The sequence below is a fragment of the Colius striatus genome, chromosome 9 (genome assembly GCF_028858725.1).
Source record: "Colius striatus isolate bColStr4 chromosome 9, bColStr4.1.hap1, whole genome shotgun sequence".
Classification (NCBI taxonomy): domain Eukaryota; kingdom Metazoa; phylum Chordata; class Aves; order Coliiformes; family Coliidae; genus Colius; species Colius striatus.
Genome location: NC_084767.1, coordinates 13,638,304 through 13,652,092, shown reverse-complemented (window position 1 = coordinate 13,652,092; position 13,789 = coordinate 13,638,304). Strand labels below are relative to the sequence as shown.

At 46.1% G+C, this 13,789-nt stretch overlaps 1 protein-coding gene across 1 annotated transcript in view; it reads right to left on the bottom strand.

Moving 5' to 3' along the window:
* Window positions 1–2,612: 2,612 nt before the first annotated feature.
* Window positions 2,613–13,789, bottom strand: part of GLRA1 (glycine receptor alpha 1) — a 38,154-nt gene continuing 26,977 nt past the window's right edge. Inside the window, exons 4-9 of the mRNA XM_062002480.1 lie at window positions 12,450–12,673; window positions 9,946–10,028; window positions 9,191–9,328; window positions 8,465–8,679; window positions 7,647–7,793; window positions 2,613–2,927 (exon numbers count right to left, since the gene is read on the bottom strand). Of these exons, the coding sequence (XP_061858464.1) occupies window positions 2,613–2,927; window positions 7,647–7,793; window positions 8,465–8,679; window positions 9,191–9,328; window positions 9,946–10,028; window positions 12,450–12,673 (1,122 nt within the window). The remainder of the gene's footprint in view (window positions 2,928–7,646; window positions 7,794–8,464; window positions 8,680–9,190; window positions 9,329–9,945; window positions 10,029–12,449; window positions 12,674–13,789) is intronic.

Here is a 13,789-nt window from a genome sequence, read left to right as displayed (position 1 = left end):
GAAGCCCCTGCGCAGGCCATGGTTGGCTCGAGCAGCTGCCGCGCACACGGGCAGAGTGCGATAACTCAGTGAGCAAAGCCTGAGCCAGCAGCAGCCTTGGGCTCCAGCCAAGGCCCCCAAAGTTGTCCTACTGGCAAATAACACCTCTTCTCCACAGCTTGAGCTCTCCCTGCCTGGGAAAGCACTGCCTGCCAGAGGAAGGAGAAATCCTTGGCCCACGGGTTTTCTGCTGCTCCAATAGAGGGAAAAGGGGAAGGAGCTGAGGGTAGTGGTTCACACTGGTATAGACAGTGTGACCTTTCCCTGTCTCAGCAGTGCAAAGGAGTTCAAAACTCCGTGGCCTTTGCCAAAACATTAGGAAATGCTGCCATTTGCCCTCGTCCATGCAGTGACCATTGTGTTTGTCTCTTTCTTTTTCCTCGGACTTGTTCTCCTTATCCTTGGTTTCTTTCTTTCTTTCTTTCTTTTTCTTTTTTTTCCTTTTTTTTTTTTTTTTTTGAAATAAAGTGTATGTAGTGCTGGTGAAAGGTGCTGAATTGGCAGCCTCAGAGATGGGTGTCCCTCTGCCCAGCCCAGGAGAGCCCTAGTGCTTTTCTAGACTTTCTCCTCTTGACCCCAGCACTGTGCTGAGACAGCTCAGAGGTCCCTATGCTCCTTTGCCTTCTCCTGTAGCTGCCTCTTACTGTGCTGGTTGGGACACCCATGGCTAAGCATAGCTTCCCACCTCCTGTCCCAGGCTTGGTTGCTGCTGACCTGGACTAGACTGGACCTGGCAGTGCTGGAGGATACTTTGATGTGAGTTGTTCCAGCTGCTGTGCAGGATGCAGCTTCTGCAATTGGGAGCCTCTCTGTTCCTAAACAAAGCATTAGATCCATAGCCCAGGTCAGCTATGCTCTGGTCCTGAGCAGGAGAGCGGGGAGAGCAAGGACGGTAGAAGCCACTTGTCTTTCTGCCTTCATTTAGTGCCTAATCCAGACCTGACTCCAAGTGCTTCAGTGCAGACTGATTGTCTCTTCCTTCATTCTCTCTTTTACCTGCCTCGCTAAAGTGCAAACAAACATGACTCCATCATGACTCCTGCGTGCTACAGCCTGGCTCACACCCAGGGTCCCAGAGAAGCAAGTGGGGCATCAAGCCCTTGACTTGCCCATGCCAACCCCAAGCTAGGCTTCAAAATAACACCCTGGAGACGTTTCGTGCATCTCCCCCCGCCCCAAATGCTGATGCCAACCTGTGCTACCACTTAGCCAAAGCGAAATCCCTTTGCTCACCCATTCCCACCTCCCTCCCCCCCCTTTCCCTATCCCCACCAAAGTGTGCCAACCTCCCCCACGACTCTGCTGGAGGGCAGAGGGGGGCAAAACAGCCTGCTCCATCTTCCCATCCATGTTAAAGCTAAATGCAGCACCAAAATAGATACAAAAATAGAATCTTGGGTCCATTGCCCCAGCTTTGCTATTAATATTACTTCTATGAAATGTCTGAAAATAAAAGCCACTCTCTCTGTACACACCTTCCCCCACCCCCCACCCTTTACTGACAGTATTGCCGCTCGCCCGCTCCTGTTGCAACGAGGCATCAATGTGCCTGTTTTCTCTATAGTTTAAATATCATTTTTAGCTTTAACTCATCCAACTCCTCCATCCCCCTGGTTGTAAACAAACATGGCAGAGAGGGGTTTGGAGAAAAAAAAAGCAACCCCCCTCCCCCCTCAAAAAAAAGTGCTAAAGAGCTGTTTGGAAAATCCTTCATCAGTTCTAGTGTTCTGAAGAGTGTTTCTGACTCCTGGGACTCGACTCCTGCCAGAGTGTTTAAAAGGACAGAAGAAGGTACCTGCAATTTCTGATGAAGGCCCTGACGTCCTTCTCGGGTTTCCCATTGGATGCTCTCTGATGAGGATGAGAGAGGTAATGTATTTTCTTTCCTCTATCCAAAAGTCACAAAGTGTTTGATCGGCAAACCCGTGACTAAAAAAGCAAATACATAAAATAAACAACAACCGACAGCCTCTTTCTTAAGTTTCCCCGTCTATCCGGTTTTCAAAGTGCAAAGCCTAGAGAAGCACAGAATTATTTCCTTGGGTTTCTTTTTTTCCCTTTTTTTAAGACTATTATTTTTTTTCCCCACGTGCTTGACTGGTATGGCCTGTCTAGAGCAAAAGTCAGATAAAGTGTAATTGCAGTCGTTCCTGCACATGGAGTTATGAATCATTCCAGTGACTTGAGGATCTAAGCTGTTAATAGGCTAAAAAAAAAAGGTGGGTTATTTTGTCTATCTTTTTTTTTTTGATCGTTTTCTTTTTGCATTATAATTAAGCATGAATATATATTAATATATTACACTGCTTGGATTGCAGCTGGAGCAATCCAAACCTTCCTATGCTGTAAAACTAACCCCCACCCTGCACTCCCCAGGTCAAGAGCTTATTTTTTCTTCTCCTCCCTGTGCCGTTTATCCTCAGTTCACATGATTAAAAGTCCCTCCCAGCCCCCCTCCCCCCTCCCTTTTTGTTTTCAGTAGATATTGCCACATTCTTAAATTCATGCATTGCTGCATTGCTATTGCACATATATAAAGGATTGCTCGCTCCCTCGCAGCTGCTCCCTTTCCCTCACTGGTTGTGCACATCCTCCCTGCGGACGATCTTGTAGATGATCCAGTAGAAAATGTTGAAGATGAGGAATGCCATGGGGAAGCCGATGCGGGAGATCTTGTCGATCTTCTTGGCTCGCTGGATGAAGAGCTTCCGCATCTCCTCGGGGGAGCGGGACGGCGGGGGCACCGGGTTGGCTGTGTTGTTGTTGTTGGCACCCTTGACGGAGATGCCGTCCTTGGCTTGTAGGCAAGCTGGGCCCATCCCATAGGCAGTGAAGTTGAACCTGCCTTCACCAGCTTCGTCCTCCTGAAACAGATTCAGCATGGGACTCTACTTAAAATGAGATATAGACAGTGCACCCTCGCTATAAGGCTCTCCACTGACAGCTTCCTGCTCTGCAAGGGGAAGACACATCTGTCAAGCCCCGACCTCAGACAAAACCCTCTGCTCTTGGGAGATCAGCCTTATAGAAGGGTGCCAGCCGTGTGATGCACAGATGCAAATCAGGGGATCCAGACACCCCGTGGAGAACAGGACTGACTTCCACCCCTTTGGGGTCTTTGACATACTGGAAGGGTTTATGGAACAGCTTTCGTTTTTCCAATTGCATCCCCTGTTTTGCTTCTGCCTCTGCCCCCCCATGCCCCCCCACTCCCGTCAGCACCTTCTTTGCTTTGCCTGTGCTGTATCAGCTTGCCCAGAAGGAGCGGGCTCCATGTAACTCACGTAGTTGAAGCTGCAGACTGAGACTTCCTACAGAGTTACATGGATGCGCAGTCGCCGAGAGCCGTCCAGGAAAAGACCTCTGCAGGCAGCGTGCAACCAGCCCTCACTCACAGAGCCACAGAGCCCCAGAATGCTGGGGGCTGGAAGGGACCTCTAGAGATCATCCAGCCCAACCATCTGCCAAAGGAGGTTCCCCTCCAGCAGGTTACACAGGAACGTGTGCAGGTGGGTTTGGAAACCTGTAGAGAGACTCCACACCCTCCCTGGGCAGCCTGTGCCAGGGCTCCCTCACCCTCACACCAAAGTTTCTGCTCATGTTCCAGTGGAACTTCTGATGTTCCAGCTTGTGCCAGTTACTCCTTGCCCTGTCACTATGCACTACAGAGAAGAGACTCACCTGCCCACGGGACCCCTCAAACTCCACAGCCCCTCCCCACAGCTTATCTTTTAGTTGAGGAACAGAAGTGTCCTTCTGTAGGTCAATGATAGGACATAGCTGCTGCTGCTAATTCTAACTGTTGCATATGAAAACCATTTCTTTTCCAGTCTAGAGGCAAATACTATTGCTGTTTCTCGTTGGAGGCCTTTCAGGATTATTTACCGCTCTTCCATCGAGCATGGGGATGTAATCACAGGGAAAACCAAGTTTGCCCAAGGAATACAACCAATGAGTTGCAGAGGCAAGGTCAAAGTCCCAAGTCTCTCACTAGAGGTCTCTGAGGCTGACTGTTAGACCAATGGCATTACTTAACCTTCGTGAGGGCTGGTCCCTGCTTTGTCCTCCAATGCTGACATGTGCCCCCCAACACTGACCTACTGGCCCCCTCCCTCATACCCCACTTGCCCGATGTGCCCCTTCCTCTCTGCTTTGCAGAGTGTCTTTTCTGGATGGCCCCTGTATGAAGCAGGTAGCTGCATGGGATGGAGGCACTGTGCTAGGGCTCTGGGGTGAAGGAGCAGAAGGGAGAGCACGCTGGCACATTAGAGCAAAGCAAAACAACCCAAATAAACTCAAACCTTCTTTGGTTTTTGTTTTTCTAGGAGGGTGGTAAGCTGGTGAGTTGGATGACCTACCAGCAGGCTTGTTTGTTTCAGAGTTCTGTCTGACACAAATTTGCAGGCCTTTGGATAATTCTTCCTTGCTCTGGCTCTGTTCTCTTGGTGAATTTCTGGCCTCTGGTGCCTAAGACTTGTCAATCCTTAAACTTCTTTGACTCCTAACAATGTCTCTGTGAGGAGGAGCAGTGTCCTGATTGAGGCAACTGAGCCACGAAAGATTAGGACTCAGCTGTTCTCAGGGCTGAATGATTCCCTGGCTCCATGGTAAGTCCCTTTGTGAGCTGGGAGACAACATTCATGGAATCTCTTCTCTTGGCTGCTTTGGAGAGTTTATTTCAGTTAAAAGGTTGATTTTCTGATGAGAAGCCACAAGCTGGCCAGAACCTGCACTGTTGCTGAGGCACTGGCAGTGAGGATGGATGGGGACCTGGAGTGGCACAAGCTGCAAAAGCCACTTCTGACCTCCTTGCTGTCTGGTAGATGCCTCCAGCCATGTTGCTGGCTCCTGGGCTTGCTGGTTGTTGGCACAGGGTGATGCAGGAAAGTTTTTCAAAGGTTCCTCTCATCCCTAACTTGTCCCCCTTTCCTTAACTGGACCCCTTTGTGCAGATAATGACACATGCACGGGCTTCAAAGCCTGGCTTTCTGATGTGCTCAGAGCTTATAGATCTTCCTATCACATTTCTATTATGAGGGTTTAGAAAGAACTGCCTCTGCTGTTCTCTTGTTGCACAAACACACATGCACTGACACATGTTTGGTTTAAATCACTTAATTCCCTAATTTACAGCATTTCTTCCTCTTTTGATTGCTGAGGGGCCACTGGCTGTTTTCTGTGGCTAGTTTGTTTTGTGTGAGTGTCATACCTAGGGCAGAGCAGCTAATGGAGCCTTTTTCGAGGTGCTGTTGTCAAAGGAGAAAGGCAAGGACATCACTAGCCACACTGGCCTGGCCTCCTTGGGCTGGGTCTACCAAAACGTTCCAAGTAGGTCTGGTGATGGTGTCATGTCAAACACACTGGTTTGTAACGCAAAGGGACAATATCTCTTCCTAGCCAGCACAGTCCCTCCATCTTCCCATGCCAAGACCTGTGTGCCTCAGTAAATACAGTGTAATAGGTTTGGAGAGTGCTGTCCAGTTAATCTAATCCAATCCAATCCAATCCAATCCAATCCAATCCTCAGCCTCCTTCCAGAGGGAAGAAGGTAAGAAGTGCCTCAGAAATGGAAATAGCCAGTTGAAACCTGCCAACAGATAGTTACTGATTTGATTTTTATTTTTTTGGGAGAGGAAGAAAGACTCTTAATGCTGAGAAGAAGCTAGCACCTTGCTTCTAACTTGAAGGACAGTAAGAAACACATTTGTCTGGGTTCACATGTATTAATGCCAGACCATGGCACATTGTCCAGCACATTGAGCTGTGAACAATGGCTAGAAGGTTTCATTTGGGCAGACCTAATAAATGTGGGCATGGACTGGTCCTTTCACCAACTGCCTCCATCAGAATGGATCACCATAACATCTCACTAGTTTTTAGCCTGGCATGTCACGCCTAAACTGGGCAGAGCTACCCAGACAAGTCAGGACATCAGGACAGAGCAATTAGGTTCTTTGGCAGCTGCACTAATCCATTTGCATATTTGCAGTCAGCTCAGCTCCTCCTTTTCTGATGAGTCTGCAAACCTTATTCATTTTGCTTTTGCAAGTGTTTTTGTTTATGCTTTGTTCCAATTAAATTGCTGTGAGATTGGGCAGGGATTGTAATAGCAGCCTTGTGTTCAATGGAACATCTCTGGCAAATATCTTTTTAACTCATCTGTATATTAATGGCTTTTTTTTTCATTGTTTAATCAACAGACTGATCTACATACAACAGCACAGATCCACAGACAGGGTGCCTCATCTACATGAAGAGATAACAGCACTATGAGGCACCTTTGTTGGGTTGTTTTAGCCTTGGCTCTGTTAGACAGGCTGAACCAAAACTGCCTCAGTTGATTTTGAGATGTCGGGGTCTTGCTCTGGCCAGACAAAATCAATGGATGCTGATGGTTTCATCTGTTACTCCTTTTCCCTTGCATTTGTCCAACACTTTTCACCCCTGGTTATGACTGGGCTGGGGACAAGTGAACAAGTATTTCCTGTTTTGCAGGTAGGACGACTAAAGCAGAGAGAGACAAATCTACAAAAATATGAGAATTCCTGCTCCTTAGCCCTCAGTGCCTCCTGGAATAGTGGCAGTTCTCCAAGCACACCCTATGAACTGCTGTGGGGCAGGTTAGACCCTGGGAAAGGCTTTTAATGGCTGGGATAGTGATGCAATGGAATGGGAGTCTCTGGATGGGTTGGGTCACGGAGGCTTTTTAAAACACCTATGAGGAATATTTCAGGCAGACCTCAGTGGTCACCTACTTGCTCTCTTGAGATTCCCATCAGAAAAGAATCTGTGGGTTTTTTTCTTTCTTTTCTTAGGTAAATGTACTGTTTTTTATGCTAGATTGAGGGCACCCTCTCAGGCCCGGTGATGAAAATTTGATACCACCTACCTGATTCTACTAGTTAATTAAGGACAATCTTTAAGTGCCTTTGGTCTTGTGATCACGGCCACCTTTATGTTTCTTTCTAGTTCATCCTGTGAGGTGAAATTTTTGCTTTGGTACCTCAACCTAAAATCTGACGGAGTCCAGGCTGCAGGAGATGCACATGCATGCTTGGATGTGACATCAGTCATGGCGAGTAAGCATGGAGTGAGGCTAAGGCTGAGAATAATGCTCTTTCTTTCCAAGAGGAGTTTGCAGTCAGTCTGAGAAGCAGATGCTTTTGAACACAGAGATGACAGAGAGAAAAGAAGTGGCACTTACCTCTGGGCTAGTGTAGTCTGTCTTTTGTTGGGGAATGCTGTTCTCTGATAGACATCCCTCACACCATCCTGCCTGCCTCCCCCCAGCCCTTGCTGTGCCTTCTGAAGATGAGAACTTGGACCAGAACAATGCTGTGTGAAAACTGTTCTGTTGAGAACAAATCTTTTGGCTTAGACCACTTGGCTAGCTAACAAAAAACAGCTTGCTAGACTCCTGGGGTCAGCAGACTGTTAGAAGAGAAACAATTCCTTGAGGTAGCCCTACTTTTTGATGTGTGACCCTCTGTGACATCTGACCATGTACTGAGGACTTCCCTGGGAGCTAGTGGCTCGGTTTGTTTGACTGTGTAGTGATACTCTACTGGGATGGATTTCAGTTGTGTCCTTCATGCTTTATGTATTACCTTATGATGCCTCCTCTTCCTTCTGAACCTGAGCAGCTCTTTGTGCTGCCGAGACACGAAGTTGACGGCAGCATACTCTAGAAGTGCTGAGAACACAAACAGCAAGCACACAGCCATCCAGATGTCTATGGCCTTCACATAAGACACCTAGGAGCCAGAGAAAGAAAACAAGATGGAGTGGCTTCTTCACACAAATGTCTTTTTCCTCGCTATTTTACATGTTAGTGCCAAGGTCTTTGGAAGGATCAAGCCCTGATATGGTTGATATCTGCTTTTGGATACCAAAATCTAACTCATTTAACATGAATGTATTATCAGACAATGAAACTACTCCTGGACTCCGAAGGAGCAATAATTCCACAACTTATAATTTATCCAGGTCTAGATTGCGATGTTTTATATGCAAGGAAAATAGTAGTCCAATCGGATCATACCAGAAGCTCTTCATAACAGGGAAATTCAGTACTGTTGCAGAAGTATGATGGTCAAGTGAGTAAAAAGCTAGACTGTGAAGTGCATATCCATGTGTGGTTGTTGCAGGGGGTTGTAAGGTACAGAGCTCCTGACCACTGAGAACTGGAGTGGATCTTGGGGTTAGTACTGAATCCTAGGGAAGTTTTGCAGCTAGTCATAGAAACTCTGCTAAAATTTTGCAGGAGAGGATTGGAATTTGCTCTGCTTGCCCTTAAAACCAAATAGTGCAATGGCAGCAGAATGCCTCTTGTGTTGAACAGGAGGATCTATGTGTTGACCTACTTATGGCCTGTCCCCAGAAAGTGCACATTTTGCCCCTCTGTAAAGATACACGTGTTCCCTACCTTGGGCAGTGATGCTCGGGAGCCAGAGCTCTGCGTGGTCATAGTGAGCACTGTGGTGATCCCCAGGCCAACACGAGCAGGTGCAGCATCCATATTGATCCAGAAGGAGATCCAGGACAGAATGACAATAAGGAGGCTGGGGATGTACATCTGGATCAAGTAGTAGCCCATCTGACGCTCTAGGTGGAAACGAGCTTCTATACAGGTGAACTTGCCTGAGGAGGACAGGAGATACATGGAAGATTACTGATAAGGCACGGTGAGCCTCCTGTTTGCAGATGCTGTCTGGGCACTTTCCTTGCACTGCCTAGAATCAGAGTCTTGTTGAAGGAGGAAATTAACAACTGTCATCTAGTTTTGAAATCTGAATTTACAAGTGGCAAAGAAAGCTCTTGGCAGTATGTTCTTTGTCACTGGGATTTCACCTGCTCCCTTGCATCTGAGAAAGATGATGTTGGGAGAGAAGGTTCAGACTAAACACTCTGGAGCTGGTACAGATATTACTGGGGACAAGAGGGTTACACACATTTGTACCTGTTATTGGCTAAATATGTGTATATTTCCTGGCAACATATCTGTGTATACTTATATGTATGTTGTCTCTAGATGTGTAGGACAAGACCTGTATCACTGGAGTGCCAACAGACATAGCAAGAGACTCTGGCAAATGCACAGTCCTGAATTCCTCTCTAATGAACCCGTCAGCTAAGGGTAAACAGCACTGACCTGTGTTATAGTGCTTCGTGCAGTATCTCAAATCTTTTTCTTCTTTGAGGATAAACTGAGGCAATGTCAACCCATCAGCAACTTGAACGGCTCCTTTTTCTTGCCACTCAAATATGAGATCATTCATCGTGTAGCCAACTGTGGAGAGGAAAGAGACCATGTGAAACGTATTAAATACTGATCCAGAAAGGGAGAGAGAGCTATGCTTGGAGTCAGAGGCTTGTCCTGGTCTTCCATGGCAATGCTGTAATGAATGGGCTTTGGGTTAAAGCAGAACTGCTTATGTATATGGTAAAAGCAAGGGTAATGATCTGCACTGGAGCTATGGTGGTGTGCAGTGAACTATCTGCAAGCTGTTTGCTGTTTTTCAAACTTGACCTCTTTCTCTGAATTATATTGTTCATCTTCTTTCCCTCCTTTGGGATAAGCAGCATGTACAAGGGGCAACTGTTCACCCATAGAGTAAAAACATCACATTTGCAATTGAAAACACTTTCACCTTTCTCCTCCCAAGTGAAAGGACAATGTAAATACAAGCAAGCCTGGGCTCCTCTCATGGGATCTTTAAAGGTTTGGCCTCCCTAGGAAAGGTCACATGTGCTGAATGAAAAAATCCTGAGCAAGGGGTTCTTGAGCAAGCCTCCAGTGAAGGCTGAACTAGGAATGGGTTGCAGCTGGGGAGGGAGATGGGAGTGGAGAGGGAAGGGGAAAACACATTGACTTCTCTCCGAAATGGAAATGTACACAAGACTCACAGCTTTCTAACTGCATGATGCATGTCTGTACATCCATAGGGAAGTTCTTCAGGTCCATGGGACAGGCCAGAGTCAGCGTGATCCTGAGGAGAGAAGACAGCACAGGGAAATGCCAAACAGCTTGTGGTACTGATGAGAGGGTTGCCAACAGGCTGGTACCCTGGCTGAGATACACTGGTGGGCTGAGGGGAATGACTGATCATCCACCTCTTCCCCATCTGTGTTTTCACATGTAGTGTTGGAAAACATCAGAAATGCTGAGCATTTGGGTCTATGATGTAATTCCCATCAGAGCTTTCTGCTTCAGATGGTCTTTCATTGCAATGTTCTTTTGAACTTTGCAGAAGAAAGAATTCCCACCCCCAAGGGGTTTGCTGCTTCGGTTTTCATTTCTTGCCTTAAGTCCAGAAAAGTCTGGATTATCAACAAGCCCAAACCCATGCACTGGACCCCCCAGATGCTTTTGTAGAGTCTGGGACTGTTTGTAGATCTTTGAACAGGACACTTCTGTGTCAGAAAAAAAAAGAAAAAGGAGTTTGATAAAGATCACACATTGATGTAGGGGAAAAAGGCTTTGGTGGAATTTTCTGGAGGGAAAATGCCCTGTGACAAGTCAGGATTAACCTTTGTATCTTCCTGAATTCCTGCTGTGTCTCTCGAGACCTCTACTTTTGTCTCTCAGGATCTATTTTTCACTAAATACAGGCTGCATTTTGTGTGTTGTACTGCTGTGCTGCCCTGTAGTATGATCTATGTTCAAAGTGTTTGTTTGGTTCAACAATCTGATATGAAATTATTTGGTTCAGATATCTAGACTTGTGTTATTTGGTTTGATAATGCTGAAAATGCTGTTTCCTGAAGTGTTTAGATTCTTCAACTCCTTACTTTCATGTAGAAATAGTGGAATTTCCTAGGGGACAAGAATTGAATTTTTCTATCATCAGACCTACAAGAAGCTTAGCAGGAGGGAAGGATACTTCAATCCTTATGTTGGAAGAAATTCTATGCTTGAGTTTAGAAGCACATTGGGACAGAAGATGTGACAGTAGAAAGAATTGACCTGTTCCAGTTTCCTCTTTACAAAAGCAGCTGTATTTTCTTTATTTAAACAAACACCTTACTAAAAGAGAGTCACCACTAGTCTTTACCTGCTTCATTTTTCTTGTCACATCTCTGGCAAGGAAATCCATCTCTGATCAATCAGAGATATAAACCTTCAATCAAATCTTCAGACAAGACCTTTGAGAAGCATTTACTGTAAACGTGTCAGATGTGAAACTGGAGTGACTGACTGCGACTAGGTCATGAGATGCTGAGCACATTCTGGACAAATGTGTGCTGAGAAAGGATCCGAGAGTGAAATGCTCAAGGGCAATTTTGGGTGAACTCGCTGCTGGGTACGCTGAGTCTTGGGTCCATGGGACAAAGTCTGCCTTCTTGTAAGTGCCTTGATTACAGTTTGACAATTGTAAAAGGTAGTAGCAAAGAGTCATCTAGAAAATGGCACAGCACTTTAGACAGAAACTTTTCGTAATAGGGGAAGGACTATTATTACTCCTTTTGGAAACTCTTTGCCATTCCATCACAAATGTCCTGCTCTTTTTGGCTTGGGAAATTGTACATTAAAAGAAACCTATGCTTTCATTTGGAGATGGAGGAAATAGGGGAGTCTTTTTTTAAACAAGAACTGAAGTCTATTCAAGTTTTTGCCCTTAAAATGGTGATCAGTTCAGCCGAGTTGCTCCATGTTCCCTGCTGAGGCATTGCTTTGTTTTGCAGAGCAACCCCAGGGCTGAGGTGACCCAGTATTCCCCCTCTGTGCACCTGCAAACCCACCAGGAACGGTGTTCCATGCCATGCTCATGGCCAAGTTGATGGTGGCAGTTTTATTACCTGCCTGCTTCAGCCATCAATGAGATGGTCTTTGGGCTGAAACTACCTCAGTGTTTGATGGTGGCTGTCTATGTGACAGCATTAAGCTGTCTATTTTTCCCATTTTACAGCTCCATGCTGCTTTTTCTTCCCTGTGGCTGCCACTTGGAGTGTGAGATGAGGTGTGCATACCTTAGGCACATTTACATTATACATAAGGTGAAAAAGTCTTCAAGATAAACTTTCCCTCTTTAAGCTCATGAAGTTTGATCTTAATTTCCTTGGCTTAAAATAAAGAGTGCATGGGGTTGGAAGTCAAGTGAAGGTGGGGGATTGAACTGATTTTCCTTTGGGAAATTCAGTGTGGTTAGTTCTGCTTCACTGATGGATTCTCAGATCTAGTGGCAGAAGGATAAATGGGAAGAGTTAGACTGAGACAAAGCCATGGAACTCTGCTTAGCACTTTACCTGATTTTTTTGTCAGAAAGTGCTTTGACTTTCAAAACATAGTTTTCATGGGCTTCTACTAGTTTTCACATAGTACCCTGGCTTCTCATTTTAGGCTTGATCAGTGGGCATTTAGCTCTGCCCTCCCCCAACTTGGTAGAGCTCTCCCAATTAAGCCACCTTACCTGATGCTGTAGAGGACATTGCCGTTTCTGGAGATTCTCAGAAGCTTGTTGTCTGTGGTAATCTCGTGGAAATGGGCCCCTTTTTCATTAGCAAAGAACAAGTCAGGCTTCCAGATGGAGTCCAGCATAGAGGGGTCCAGGTCCAGAGAGTCATCAGGGTATTCATTGTACGCCAGCCGTGGGTCGTTCCACTGCTGTCGCAGGAAGATGTTCACCCTGTAATCCTGCACAGTGTAAGCAGGCAGCAGAGAAATGCAGTTAGTGATCAGAGCAGGCTGGAAGTCCTGAGAACGAGGAGGCATGTACTAAAATCATTCTCAAAACCAAACCACGTCTAGGCCTATGTTCCCAAGCTATGGAAAGACTTCTTGGCATTATTTCTCAAGGAGCTGTTGTTATTTTTAGCTCTGTAGCTTCCAGCTATCTCACAGCATGAGCAGCTGCCTTTCTTTGCATCCCTCCATCACAGCAATCATCAGCTCTGTGTGAAGAGTCAAGACCTCTAGTCTGAACCCCAGGGCTGCAGAAGGGATGCTCAGTTTCAGGGGTCGTAAGGGCTGGTGTTAGCAAGATGACTGTTGCAGTGGATTAAAAGGAAAAAGACATCAAATGCCACTGCCTTTCAGTGTTGAACCATCCCACATTGTGACTATCTATGGTTCCTTGAGTGTTGTGAAAAGGAAAGGCAGAGTAAGACAGGCAATCTGTGGAATGGATATTCCCTATGTGTCCGCTGACATAAGGGTAACTCAGATGAACTGACAGGACTAGTTGCCCTAGATGAGAGCATGTGAACGTGGGAGGAATGTGCATGAAGTCTGTCTCCTAATCATAAGTGAGTGTTCTGGCTTCCCCTCTGTAATGTCAAAATGTCATAAAGGCTACAGATTTTATGGGATAGCCATCTTTAATTGAAGCCAGTCTCCCAGTACTGTGCAAAATAACATCTGCCTCGTAACTGTGTGTATTACAGCTCCCGTGAGTTCTCCAGGACAAGGCTGGCTGTTGAGGCCAAGTTCAGACACTGTCCTGGAAAACTGAAGGCAATTTTCATTCTCTTTGTCTGACCAATAGCTTCCCAGGGTGATCTGCTCTGCTCAATTTCACATAAGAAAGTGAGCCAACAAATTGAAATGAGGACAGGACGGGCCAGATGTCAGGAGAGGGGTAAAAGCTCCATGTTCATAAATGAATTGACATTTTCTAAGTTCAGAGACAGACTGCATCTGAAGAGCACCACCAGTTTTGTTTCCCTGGCCCAAACTAATAGTTGCTATCATGATTAAGGGCTGCTTTGTTGCCGTTCTAACACTAACATCCTTTGAAGACTTTTGTCGTGA